General features: G+C 37.5%; 1 protein-coding gene across 1 annotated transcript in view; it reads right to left on the bottom strand.

Moving 5' to 3' along the window:
* Positions 1–1,353: 1,353 nt before the first annotated feature.
* LOC140443388 (allergen Tha p 1-like) overlaps positions 1,354–14,953 on the bottom strand; it is a 48,398-nt gene continuing 34,798 nt past the window's right edge. The window contains exon 2 of the mRNA XM_072534626.1: positions 1,354–1,654. Coding sequence (XP_072390727.1) covers positions 1,449–1,654 — 206 coding nt within the window. The 3' untranslated portion in view covers positions 1,354–1,448. The remainder of the gene's footprint in view (positions 1,655–14,953) is intronic.

Below are 14,953 nucleotides of genomic sequence, written 5' to 3'. Positions count from 1 at the left end.
AAATAAACCTTTAAATTAAATTAGAACACTTCACACTATTTTCATTTTTTTTTTGAGTTCATAATCATTTCTGTTGTCTTGAAAGTAGGTATAATAAAAATAGGTACAACCTTAATCTGCTCTGTTTCTCTTCTTATTTAATCAGTCACCAAATAAACCATTGATTCAGCTACGTACTATATCAAATCACCACCATCCTAGATAAGAGGGGTTAGGGATTCCATAAAAAGATACTGCTACTGGGCCATGATCTGGAATAACTCCATAGCAATACTATCTTGCGACAATGTATTAGAAATATAATATCAGCATTATAGCCTCTCCAATAAGGGTCTAAAAAAATAAATATCTATCTGAAATATGGACAAGAAAAGGATTTATTAGCTCACCTCTGAATTGAGACCAACTTTGGAAACACGTCTTAACGGTTGGACGGTCCGAACAGAAAAGAGCGAAGCGCTATCATGGCGCCGGAATCTGGAAATTGGGCGTGAGTGACAAGTTGAAAAATATGCTCATCTACCGGATATATTTGGGAATTACAGAAGAATCCTTGAGTCGGCTACAGGTAGGTACTTGACAGATAGATGGGGCTATTAGTTTTATTAAAAAAAATATAATCGAAATTTATAATGATTTTCTTTTAAATCTTTTGAAACGGTTACAAGACTAGCTGCTTGTTTTACCTTTTTATGCATATTAAATGTATCGTGTTTTTGTTCCAACAACTCTATCTCTCCACACTGTGTTTTTAACCAATTTGCTTTGGCCTTTTGTATTTTGGTTCTTATTTGTCTCTGAATATTTTTGTACATTCTTTTGGTATTTTTTGATTTTCTTCTTTCTTCCATAAGTTGCAGTACATTGTCATTCATCCAACTTTTTCTCTTCTCTTTATTTTCTGTTAGATGTTTTTCATGTTACTTAGCCTTTCTGAAAGAATCCATGCGACTGTCTCTTTTGTTTCTTTATCTTTTAGTCTTTTTATATCACATTTTTTGTTACTATTCTTGTTTGTAACCTTTTTAAATCTAAACCTAAATTTACCAATAACAGGAATATGATCTGACAATACATCAGCACCGGGGTAACTTTTAACTGATAGGCATCTATTACGGAATCTCTTGTTACATTATGTAATCAATTTGATTCCTTATTATGTTTCCTGGTTGATCTTACGGAGAGACCCAAGTATACAAACGCCTTGGTGGTAGTTTGAAAAACGTATTTAATATTTCAGGATTAATATAACAAAAATACAAAAAGAGTTTCTTGTATGCCTGCACCTCTATGGAATCCAAAGTATGTATCTTTTAGTAAAATATGAAATGGTCAATATAAATACTCAACCCGTTGTTTTTATGTATATTTTAAATATATTTTATTTATTAAAATAATATTTTATAAAAAACTAAATCCTAAAAAATGATATTTTCGTAAATAATTATTTATTTAGAATCTTCATAGTCTTCGTCGTAATCTTCATCAATTCCGTTTGCTTTACGAGCTTCACCAGTTGGATCGTATTTACTGCACAGATCGAGGAAAAGATCCCTTTCCTTAAGTAGCAGATGGGATAGTATTATTCCGGCTTGTTTCTTCTGTTTTTCATTGCATCTACCGCACTTGTTCGAGATTGCATCGGGAATGATATCTGCAACAATATTTTTTATTAGTAATAATGATAATAAACATCAAGAACTTTATTTATCATGTAATAATATTTACATAATGTAACAGGAATTAAAAAACACGGTTCGAATTTCTCTACACAGATAGTTTATTTAAATGTTTACAAACTTAATATTGGTCTTCTTAAATTTATTTTATGACTATTCTTCAACCAAATCAAGCGGTCTGTTATATTAAAACAAATAATATATTCGAGCGACTTTTGGGGATTTCTACGCCACGCCTCGAACTTCGAGATGATTCCAGGACCCTTAAGCTAGCGAGAACAAATGAGCAGAATCCAATTTAACCTACGTAATATTGTTTCACCACCAAATCAACCTTAACGGGAGCGATTCTGCTGGCTTAAGGTTCAAGCTAGCAGAATTCGGAAAAAAGACTTTTTGCCTATGGCATATTTTTTCATCCATTTTTCGCTAATTTATTACCACCCTAATAATTTTTCGCCACCAAACTACCCTTAAGGGGAGCGATTTTGCTGGCTTACGGTTAAAACTAGTAGAATTCCAAAAAAAAATATTTATGATAGGGGAGAGGGGGGCAAGTTGTTACACGGGCAAGTTGTTACACAATTATTTTAAAACGCAGCAAGTATCATGAGTTGCCGATATTTTATGGAAAGTTGGGTCAACCGACCCGTCATCTGTGAACGGATATTGATACTCAAGTCAGACATCCATCATAGTGTTATTGCTTAGAATGTGGTTTCTGGTCTAAAACTGTACCGTTGTCAGGTGGCTTTTGTTTTTATTTGTGAGAAATTGGTAAGTAGTATAAATATGTGTATTATATAGTTTTGGAGCGTATATATTTCTCGTTATTGGCATGCTATTGTTAGTAATTGATTCTCAATATTTACCAAAAAACGTTGACTTAACCTCATTTCGTACACGTGGGGCCAGTTGTTACAATAATCTGGGGCCAGGTTGTTACTGTAACAACTTGCTCCGAACACGTTAATGTAAGAATATATCGAAATATCTACAATGGTTACAATATGGTTACCATAATTTATGATTTCACTAAAAATCCAATATTATGATCAGACATATTTTGTAGATAGTAATTTGTTTGTAATGAATAGCATACCTACCTACATTTATTTTCGCAAAGCATGTTAGAAACACAGATTAGGTTTTATTAAATTTTTCTATCATGAAATTGTTTTGGTTGTTTTCAGATAGCTTAACATGGTGCGAACGTATACCAAGAAAACCACAAGGGGTATTATTCCAACCGAACAATTTGAAAGGGCGGCGCAATCGGTTTTACGAGAACACTTGTCAATTAGGGATGCTGCTACTCGCTATGGAGTTAATTTTATGACATTGCACCCCTATATGAAAAGAAAATCAAACTTAGGTGCTGAAAACAGTAACAAGAACTTAGTCGGCTACGCTACGGCCAGAAAAATATTTAACAATGCTGAAGAAGAGGAACTTGCCGAATATACTGAGCATTCTGCTAAAATTTATTACGGTCTTACAACTTCTGATTTGCGAAAATTTGCATTTCAATATGCAACAGCCAACCAAATATCTGTTCCGGAAAATTGGAAGGTTAATGAAATAGCTTCCAGAGACTGGCTATATGGATTTTTGAAGAGGCATCGAACTTTATCAGTCCGGACACCTGAAGCTACTAGTATGGGTCGAGCTACCGCGTTTAATCGTCATAATGTGTCACAGTTTTTTAACAATCTCGGCGAAGTTTATGATAAATATAAATTTGAGCTCCAAGAAGTGTACAATATGGACGAAACTGGACTTACAACTGTCCAAAGGCCTACAAAAATCATTGCAAAAAGGGGAACTAAGCAGGTAGGTGCTATCACATCTGGAGAAAGAGGTCAACTTGTTACCTTGGCATTAGCTGTCAACGCAACTGGAAATTTTGTACCTCCATTTTTAATATTTCCGAGAAAGAAATTCAAAGATGTTATGGTAGCCAATGGACCTCCTGGTTATGTAGGTGCGTCTCATTCCTCTGGATGGATGACATGTGATAACTTTTTGTTGTTTATGAAACATTTCGTCCAGTTTGTACGATGTAGCAAAGAGAAACCCGTTTTGATGGTATTAAATAATCACGAGTCTCATTTGTCTATTCCGGTGTTGAATTTTTGCAAAGAAAATGGAGTGGTTCTTTTAAGTTTCCCGCCACATACATCACACAAGTTGCAGCCGCTTGATAGGACGGTATTTGGCCCACTTAAAAGATATTTTAATAGTGCTGCAGATGCATGGTTAAGATCTAATCCCGGTAAAGTAATGAACATTTACGATATACCTATCGTTCTTAAAGATTCATTTCCTCTTGCTGTTACACCTCTCAATATACAAAAAGGATTTAGTGTGACAGGAATTTGGCCATACAACAGAGAAATTTTTCAAGATGATGAATTCTTGCCTGCAGAGGTAACAAATAGGCCAATAATAGAAAATATAAACGCAACAGTAGTCATAGATCCGGCACCTATTGGCACCGAAACACATAGAACTCCTTCCCAACAGCAACCTTCTACAAGCACAGATTTTAACTTGGCGATAAATGAACCTGTCGATTCACCTACTCATATAACGCCCCAGGAATTGAAGCCTCATCCAAAAGCAATGCCAAGGAAATCCAAAAGGGGTCGAAAGAAAAGAACTTCCGCTGTTTTGACTGATACTCCCATTAAATCAGCTTTGGAGGAGGAAGAAAAGGCAAGACAAAGAAAAAAAAAATGTGGGGGCAACCAAAAGAAACATATCCGGTGAATCAAGAAACAAGGTAAAAACTACTGTTAAAAAATGTAAGAAACGGACCGTCATTACCAAAAACACCTTCAAAAAATCAGATTCTAAAAGCTCGGAAGAGGATGAGGAATCGACGTGTCTGGTATGTTTAGCTCCATTTTCGAAGTCTAAAAACGAAGAATGGATTCGGTGCATTGTGTGTCAAAAGTGGGCACATATTGCTTGTGGAAAATACGATGATTTTTATATTTGTATTCACTGCTCGTCCGATAGTGACTAGTTTAACATTCTTGTAAACAGGTTTGTTCAGATTTTCATTTTTTATTTTATTTCATTTTGTGTTATGTTTATAATATTTTTTGTAGCTAAGCAAGGGTTCTTTCTGTGACCACTAAATAATGTTGTGGGAAGTTTTTAGAATTTTTTTTTTCTATTGTAACATCTTACCCCATGGACTGTAACAATTTGCCTCATAGTGGGGTATGTTGTTACAATTTACAAGTTGAGTTAAATTGATAATAACAATTGATAATAAATTAAAATTAACATTATTTGTGTAAATGTATCAACTACCTTAATCCGATTTTAGTTTTCTTATAAAAGATCTACTATTGCCCAAATAAATAATAGAATCAATTATGTAACAACTTGCCCCCCTCTCCCCTATACCACAGTGCTCTGCTAGATTTTTATGAATTTATTACCACCTTAGTAATTTTTCACCTGTTAACTACCCCATCTGGAAAGTCAACAATTCTTAGGTTAAAATTTAAGGTTATGAAAAATCTATTTTTACAATTTTACTGTACTCTATTAATCAATATTTCTGTTACGTTAAAATTTATGGCTAAATTTTTTTCGCGCCAGCAGAATTTAAAAAATATATATTTTTGAAGTACCACATTGTTTTGATAGGTTTTTACAAATTATTACCACCCTATTAATTTTTTACTTCTTAACTACTCCTTGTGGGAAGTCAATATTAAGCTATTAAGCGGAAGCTCGAATATTAAGCTAGCTAATTCAAATAAAAAGTTTGAAATACCACATGATTCTGCTCGATTTTTACTAATTTTTTGCCTCTCAACTAACCCGTGGTTGCTTAGGTTAAAATGAAAAAAAGTAATTTTTAAATACCACTGTATGGCTACAAAGCTTTTCCAATTCATTTACCACCTTCACAATTGTTTACCCCTCTATAAGAAGCCAATAATTCTGCTAGGTTGAATTTTGAACTGACAAAACAAAATTACGAGTATAAAAGGCATTTTTAATTATTTTTTTGTATTGTATTTTTACTTCAACCTTTTACTATTTTTTGCTATCTTCATATTTTTCACCTAACACACTGGGCATAAATTCCGCACTTTAAGTTCTAATTTCGGGGGCGTAAAGTCGTACTTTTTGGTCCGGTATAAAAAAATGCACGATTCCACATTTCAAGAGTTAAAAATCAACTATAGACGTGATCGTACGTAGATGAATGTGCACTGGTGTTTACTATTAAAAATTACTCAAAAATATTGTACTCAGCATAAAACACACTCAGGGATAGTACAGAGGCGCTATATTTGCAATTTATTGCCAAAGTTAAATAATAGTGAAGAGGGCGGTATCAATCGAAAATCCGATTAAGACTATAGCTCCCACTCCTTGATTGGCGGTACACTTCGCTCAGGTCTACGGATGTCCCAATAAATACAAATCTTTTAATCTTTTAATCTTAACAATAGGTACGCAAGGTGTACCAACATTCCTTTACAATTATGTAATAGACATAATAAAATTATTTCAATTTGAATATTTCTTACCATTCCATTGTATTTACTAAAACTCAACTTGATTTCAGTTATTTTATTTAAAAAAAAGGGGCTCACGATTCGATTTCTCTTAGCCATGTACTCACTACTATAATCAGAGTCAATTTTTTAAAACAGTTAAAATTTATAATTTTTGTAATAAAGTATTTTCACATTTTCAATATTTAAAAAATAAATATTAGTTTATTAGCACGGAGTAACATTTACGAAGTAGTTACGAAAACAATGACTAGGCTAGTAAAAATATAGTAAAAATCTAGCAGACCCCTTTTGTATTTCCAAAAAGATTTCGCATTTAGCTAGCGTGAATGCGTAGCTTGTTGAACGTTTCCCATTAACTGTGGCTTAAGGGTCAAAAATTATGAGGGTGGATAAAATTCAGTAAAAACCTGGCAAGTAATTTATACTTTCAGTTACAAGAAGAGTACAGTAAAATTGTAAAAATAGGTTTTTTAACACCTTAAATATTAACCCAACAGAATTATTGACTTCTCATAAGGAGTAGTTGAGGGGTGAATAATTACTAGTGTGGTAATAAATTCATAAAAATCTAGCAGAGCACTGTGGTATATCATAAATATTATTTTTGGAATTGTACTAGTTTTAACCGTAAGCCAGCAAAATCGCTCCCCTTAAGGGTGGTTTGGAGTTGAAAAATTATTAGGGTGGTAATTAATTAGTGAAAAATGGGTAAAAAAATATGCCATCGGCACAAAGTTTTTTTTCTGAATTCTGCTAGCTTGGACCTTAAGCCAGCAGAATTGCGCTCCCATTAAGGGTGGTTTGGTGGTGAAAAATTATTAAGGTGGTAATAAATTAGTGAAAAATGGCTAAAAAAACATTACGTACGTTAAATTGGATTCAGCTCACTTGTCCCCGCTAGCTTAAATATCCTGATGATTCCTCGCCTGTCACTCACATTCTAGATTAATTGACATGTGTCAACAACATTCTGAGTTCAAGGGGTGACTTGTAAAACTTACAGCAATAAATTAATATCTATTAAAGCTCCATAAGAGTTTCAGTTCAGAAAATGTACCTATATTAGTACAGAACTTTATTTTATTACAAATGGAAATATATAATATCATAAACATAACATAAAACGGTGAGATTTTGAAAATAATAATTATTGGGATTGAAAAGTTGAATGAAAATTTCATCTGAGTTGCATTTGTGATTCTTTAAGTTTTTAACTTAGTTGTTGATTTCTATGGATCCTATGTATTAAACACAGGCAAGACTTTTGCATTTTTTGTATAATGTAACTATCGTGTTAAACCATCTACCACTGAAGAGGTTGCCCAAGCCATTAAAAAGCTTAAAAATAATAAAGTACCAGGAAGTGATCAAATTTGTAGTGAGCTCTACATGTTGGCGACGTCCTGCTACAAGCACTGCATAAACTTGTACTTCTTGTCTGGCAAAATAATGCCATGCCCTGTAAATGGTCTCAAGGCGTGATATGCCCGTTACATAAAAAAGGCGATCAGCTTCAGTGTGACAATCACAGAGATATAACCCTGTTAGCAACTGCTTACAAAATACTAGCAAATATTCTCTACGAAAGGCTACAAGTTTACACAGTTGGTATAGTTGGAAATACCAGTCCTGATTTACTCCAGAAAAATCAACAATGACCAGATTCATTCAATAAGACTGATCCTCGAGAACATATTAGAATTTAACATTGAAACCCATCACCTATCCGCCGACTTCAAGGCCGCATACGACAGTGTCAAGAGAACAGTACTATACGTGAGTATAGTAATCATCAATGCGTGAGTTTGGTATAACAGAAAAACTTATCCGATTAACGAGAATGACAATGTCTAATTTAAAAGCCAGCGTTAGGATACAGGGAGAACATTCTAGATCCTTTGAGATAAAGAATGGACTCAGACAAGGGGATACCCTGGCTTGCCTCCTATTTAACATTGTGTTGGAAAAGGCAGTCCGAGATACATAAATTAGAGACAGCGGTACTATTTACAATCGATCGACACAAATACTAGCATACGCTGATGACATTGACATATTAGGACGTAGCAAACGAGATGTTGAGCAATATTTTCTAAAATTGGAAACACCATTGACCGGCGAAACAGGTCGGTCTAGTCAGCAATGAAGTCATCTTCTTCCATGCATCAGTAAGCTGTATGAAAGGATGCGCGAGTACGCATAGACGACATGATTAAGAGGTCAGGTGGTTTATATCGGAGACAATTTAGTTTTTGTAAAGGAAAAAGCACGATTGATGAAATCATGAGTGTACTCGAAGCATTGCTCAACAGAGAGGATGAACATCGCTCTCGGCCCTGCTCTTGTTTGATGTTAAGAATGCATTCAATACGCTGCAGTGGAACGAGGTAATGAAGGCAATGGAGGAAAGAGACTGTCCTGGTTACCTGATGAATGTGCTGGCGGAGTATCTGTCCGAGAGAAGGATTATGGTGGAAAAGGGACGTGACGGTCAGGTACCCCAGGGATCTGTCTTGGGCATGACGCTATGAAACCTGGCATATGACGGGGTTATGCACTGTGAATACGGAGAGGGTACAACCCCCTTCGCATTCGCGGATAACCTCGCTGTACTAGTAGTAGCCCGGGATGAGCCAGATCACAAATACCGGGTTCGGAACGCAGGCCACGTCGTAAATAAATGGATGACGCAGCACGGACTGAAACTTGCGGCAGAGAAAACCGAAGCTATCATTCTGAAGGGGACAAGGAACAGGCAAAGTGTTGAATCGCAATGTGCGGGAGCATGTCTAACACCCAAGAAACGAAGAAAGAAAAAATGGAAAATAGGAGGAGCACGTGCGGGAAGTGGTCCGGAAGGTTGCGAATAGTGCGGCTGCGTTGGGAGGGGTGATGCCCAACATTGGGGGACCCAAATACGAAAGGAGGAGGGTCTAATATGGTGCTGTACAGTCGATCGTCCTCTACGCGGTCACAGTCTGGAGCGAGACGGTAGAGATAACGGCCTATAGTAGGCTCATGACACAAGTGAACGTAACAAGTCTGTTGCGAGTGGCATGCGCCTACAGGACTGTGTCTGCGGCAGCCTTGTGGACCATCACTGGATGTGTTCCGTTTCATGTTTTGGCGGTGTAAAAAAAGAGCTCTATGAGAGAAAAGGCCCAAACCTTACTGTGGCCGAGAGAAGACAGGATTGAAATCATGGCAAGATGGCAAGAAGAATGGAACAACACAGAGGATGTGGCACAGTGGACAAAAATGCTGATCCAGAACATAAGAGATTGGATGGACTGTGGCCACAGGCAACTGGGTTATTTCCTGACGCAGGTGCTCACACGATACGGGTGTTTTAGGGCCTACCCCTTTAGGTTCAGAAAGGCTGACACAGATGAATGCCTATACTGACGGACACTGTAACACATACGATGTTAGATTGCAGCAGATGGATAGTGGAAAGGGACAGAATGGAGAGAGGGACAGGTGTGAATTTTGTTACAGTGAGAGAAATGATTGAGAGAATGATTGAAAATAAATCAGGTTGGACTAACATACACAGGTATATCCGTGCAGTGATCAAGAAAAAGGAAGAGGAAGAAAGACAGCTGGACCAACAGCAAGGGTCAGAGTAAAAGATGCTGGAAGTTGACGCTAGAGAAGTGGGTCACACTGTATGAGTTAGATAGGCGTGAGTCAGACTGTGGGGGAGGAGGCAATGCCCGTCTGGGAATAGTGCCGTACTAGGAGCGATAAGGGTCTTCTACGCGCTAGCTGGAACGAGACAGGGAGCCTGCTTGCTGATGAATGGAGTGTGGATGTGTATGAATTTAGAATGAATGAATGAAGGTAGTGCTTCGGAAGTGATACTGGCCTTACAGCGGCCATTCCGCTTCCAGATCTCTGGATGACAGAGGAGGATCTGGTTTAGCAGATAGGCGTTTGGCGTAGACTCGGCGACGAGAGGGCATTTTAAAGTACTTTGGGAACTATCGCCGGGAATACGAAGAACGAATCCTGCACTAAGGTCAGTCAGGCGGCGTCCTGGACTGAGATGTCTTTTGAAGATTTCGGTCGGACCCCCCTCTATAAAGACGAAAAAATGTCAGCAACGAAGGCAAAACCAAGTACATGTTGGTTACTAAGGATCCTATAGCAAATGAGGAACGGGAAATAGCGTTTGAAAGTCGTATCTTTGAACGTGTTAACAGCTTCACATACCTTGGCACGCTAGTGACTACTACCCATAAAACAAGCGAAAAAATTAAAATACGAATAAACCTTACAAATAGGGAATATTCTGGGAATATTCGAGCGTAAGATACTCGCGCAAAAGATTTAATTTTGAATGATACCAACTCTTTAATGAACCAGATGTAACGTTTATTAAAACAGCGACTTAGATGGGCCGGACACATAATACGAATGCCTGACAACACGATTACTAAAAAGCTAACGACAGGAACACCTATAGGAAGAAGAAACAGAGGTCGACTCCGAATTAGGTGGTTAGATTAAGTTGAGACCGACTTAGGGATACTAGAGATCAGAAGATGGCAACACGTTAATAGAATCCGAACAGAATGGCGACCAATCTTAGAGCAGACCAGGATCCACAGAGGATTGTCGAAAGCTGATGATGATGATGAACTATCATGTTTATGTCAACAAGTTTTTTAAGTGAAGAACGAGGTAAAAGAACGAGATTCAATGTTTTAAATATTAAGCAAAAACGTGACAAAAACAAAGTAGCTGTTTATGAAAGAAGCGAATATTAAATTTATGCGGTGGAATGTTAAATAAATACATAAAATAAACCCGATTATCATTGATGATACTGACAACAAAAATCCATTTGGTATATTTATACACAACAATTTATATACAACAATTAGGTATACCGATTGGAATATCTCTGATCCACATTTGATCAGAATCTGAAAGAAAAGTAAAATATAAAAACGTTCAAGGTGGCATTAGCAGGCAATAAATGTATGCAGGACTTCAATGGGTTCACTAAAAGCACAAGTGTAACAAGGAAACAAGAGGAGAATCTATGAAACCATCATAAAACCAATAGTTTTGTATGCCTGAGAAATATTGACTTGACTAAAAATATTGACTAAATAAAAGCCTGTAAAAATGTTTAAATATATGGAAGCGGAAGTTTTTCAAAAAAATATATGACTGCAACTACGTGGATTAGACGACTTAACCGAATTGAAAGATTTATAGGCAGAACCAAAAATACTGAGAGCGCTTAAAGAAAAGGACATAGGTTAAGTGGAAGGGAGACTACAAATAAAAATACCAAAAATGCCCAAGATGCCATATAAGCGTACTTATAAAATTTGAGCAAAGTTTGTTGCTATTACTTGGTATCTGTACCAGTTTATTATCTACACTGGAAAAACGGAAGGCATTGAAAATTATGGCTAGGGATACAAAGTTGTAACTAAATTATGAAAAGATATACCACACAAATTTTTGGTTGTTTTTGATAACTTTTTACAAGTTACAAACTGTTGGAAGATTTATATGTTAAACAGCTGTATGCTATAGGTACCTAATCGCAAAGGTTTACCCGATGTCATGAGGAAAAAGCAAACCAAAACTGAAAAACTTTGAAAGAATGAATTGTATTGTTCGATCAGTGGCCATATAACAGCAATAAAGTGATTGGATACCAAATAAGTCACAATTAGTACAACTGCCAATCAACCACATAAAGTAACCATGATAAAACGTAGACAAAGAGATGGTACAAAGAAAGATATAATGTGCCCAAAAGTTATTGCATTGTACGCAAGAGAGATACCTTTAGGAATAATTAAAACGATCGAAAATATCTACCAAAACAACACAATAAAAGTAAAAGTAGAAGAAGAACTAACCGACCCTATTGAAGCTGGCAATGGGATAAGACAGGGAGATTCCTCTATTGTTCAATCTGGTTATGGATGAAATAATAAAAAAAGTAAGAACTAAAAAAGGATACCAAATGGGAGAGAAACAACTTAAAATAATCTGCTATGCAGACGACCCAGTATTACTCTCTCAAAGTGAAGATGATTTACAACATATGCTACACCAATTTAATATAACCGACAGAAAATTTAATAAGTTAATTTCCCCAAAAAAGACAAAATGTATGGTTACAACAGCAAGTTTACTAAGACGTAAATTGGAGCTGGTGTTATCGAATGCCATAGTCTGTGGACTAGTACGCATTTCGATGCGCATCGCCCCGCCTCGAATTTTCCCATTGGCTCTTGACCTGGAAATCCCTATTTATCGCTCGAACAGCGCATATAAATATTGGCGATTTTCAGGTCAGCCAACGTCCATTCCTGTACGAGACGTTGAAGGAGTAGGTCACTGGAAACAAACCAACTTCTAAACAACGTCGGCGGGAAATTTGAGAGAGTGTATACTCTGAAAATTGCAGTACATAGATTGTCTTGGAAGTAAGCGTCAGACAAGCCGAGGAACCCAGTGGTAGGCAATAAAAGTTCGAAAGTACGGGGTTTCAGTAGAATATACTGGCCCCAGAAATTGTCCATTTATTGGCAAAATCGCAGGGCGATTAGGCGAGAACGACGACTTACAATTCCGGTATAAGACGTACAACGAGGGACCATTTAGCAGCGTGGTAACGCGCGGTAAGTAAGGCCAATACCAAGTCAACAAAGTACACGTTAAGTAGAACAAGCCTTTTTTTCGGGGGGTTTACAACCCCCTGGCTTCCGTGAGGCTGCGGGGCCTGCTTATAGTCTGTACTTTGCGATCCAATCTTAGCGAAAATGCCTGGTTCAACCAGGTCTGCCATTTCCTCCCGGTCTGTGACCAGATCACAGACCGCGGCATTATCGTCAAACCCTTACGCGCCACTTTTTCATTCAGAACCTGAACCCGAACAACCTGAAGAATCCTACAATCCCGCCGCATCTGCCCACGAATTATCTCAACTCCAGGCGGAGATACTAATCCTCCAAACTCGCTTCAATATGAAGCGCAGGGAAGTTGAACTAAACGACCCAAATCATCCGATGCTCGCCAAACACGACTCCGAATACCCTCCTTTACCTTCTACCCACAAAAAACTCACTATTAAACACACACCAGCTCCTCAATCTCAATCACAATCACAATCTACTTCTAAAAAATCCACAGTCGCTCAAAATACTCACACTTCATCACCTCAAATTCCTCAAAAAACACCCACATCATCTTCTCAAATTCAACCTATCACGTCCAACACTCAACCTCAACCCTCCACATCAAAATCCTTCGCAAATGCTATCAAAGCACCACCAATTTTCAAGCCTAAAACCAATCCCAACATCACAAATTCAATTAATAATTCAAAAACATTCGAATACCTTATCAAGGACATACCGCAAGATTTGTGTAATCAACGCACTTTCTTCAGAATTCTTAACTGCATTCCTTTGTTGTATCAAAAGATACACTCACTTAAAGTCTTAAGCCACGGTATAGCCCATCTCAGAACCCTACATTCATTAAACGCCGAAGAAATGCAGTTAAAAATACACAAAGCAACAGGACAGACTCAAATTAAAATCACTTCTAGAAACCACAGCTCCACAAACCAAGCCCCCAAACCTTCTAATTATTTGTTCCTCATAGTGAACGTTTCACACGATTACGACGAGGAAGAAATAAAACAAATTCTAACCGAGCAAGACATTCCTGTCTCCAGATTGTGGAGAGTTAAATCTCTACAAACTGGAAAAGACACTCGTCTAATCAAAGTCCTCACTCCCTCTTCTGACAAATATTCTCACGTGCTCAATTATGGCATACCAATTGATGGACTTATCCATTATACTGAGCTCCCTCACGGAGCAAATCCCGTCATTCCTACCCCGAAATATTGTAGCAAATGCTGCACTAATGGCCATTCCATCTCAGAATGCCGGCATAGAACTTTCGTCTGCCCTAATTGCGGACAAAACCACAAATCTAGCGAATGTCCTTCACAAACCAACCCTAAATGTCCTAACTGCGGCGGCGAACACCCCGCATATTCCAACAAATGCCCGAAAAGGCAGGAAAAACCATCAGACTCCCGTCAAACCCAACCTCTGACGATCGAAAGATCAACTCCACCTTTTGACCTAACCACAGATTTAAAAAATACCATTAAACTCAGCACCCTTGTCCTTCTCAATATCCTTCCCGAAAGGAGAGATCTCATTACTTCAATCACAAGCTCTGTGATTGAAAAGATATTCGGCCACACAATCGTATTGTCTGGCCACAATAACAACGTAGATATCTCTTTCCATCCTAACTTCTAAATCCGCTGTTAATGGATTTCACAATCGGTGCAGTAAATTGCCAAGGGATCTCTAAAAAGAGACCCCTAATCAAACATATCCTGCAAAATCACAACATCCAAATCCTCGCCCTAACTGACACACTTTGTCAAAACACTCCGACTTTTGCAGGATATACTACAATCTATCGAAGCCGCTGTCAGGTTTCCCGTGGGAATGGTATCCTTATCAAACACGGACTACCACACTCCCCCCACGTATTTCCACAAAACGTCCCTCCACCCAACGTGGACTTCCTGGCAATCGATCTGCATCTCCCTAACAACCAAACCCTTACGATAATCTCTTACTACAGACATCCAGCAAACCCGCTTTCTTTAGAACTTTTAGAGTATTTCTCTACTCTAAATAAAGCAATTCTCAT

Source organism: Diabrotica undecimpunctata, chromosome 6 (assembly GCF_040954645.1).
Source record: "Diabrotica undecimpunctata isolate CICGRU chromosome 6, icDiaUnde3, whole genome shotgun sequence".
Taxonomy (NCBI): Eukaryota; Metazoa; Arthropoda; class Insecta; order Coleoptera; family Chrysomelidae; genus Diabrotica; species Diabrotica undecimpunctata.
Note: the sequence above shows the minus strand (reverse complement) of the source record. Positions and strands in the feature narration are given on the sequence as shown.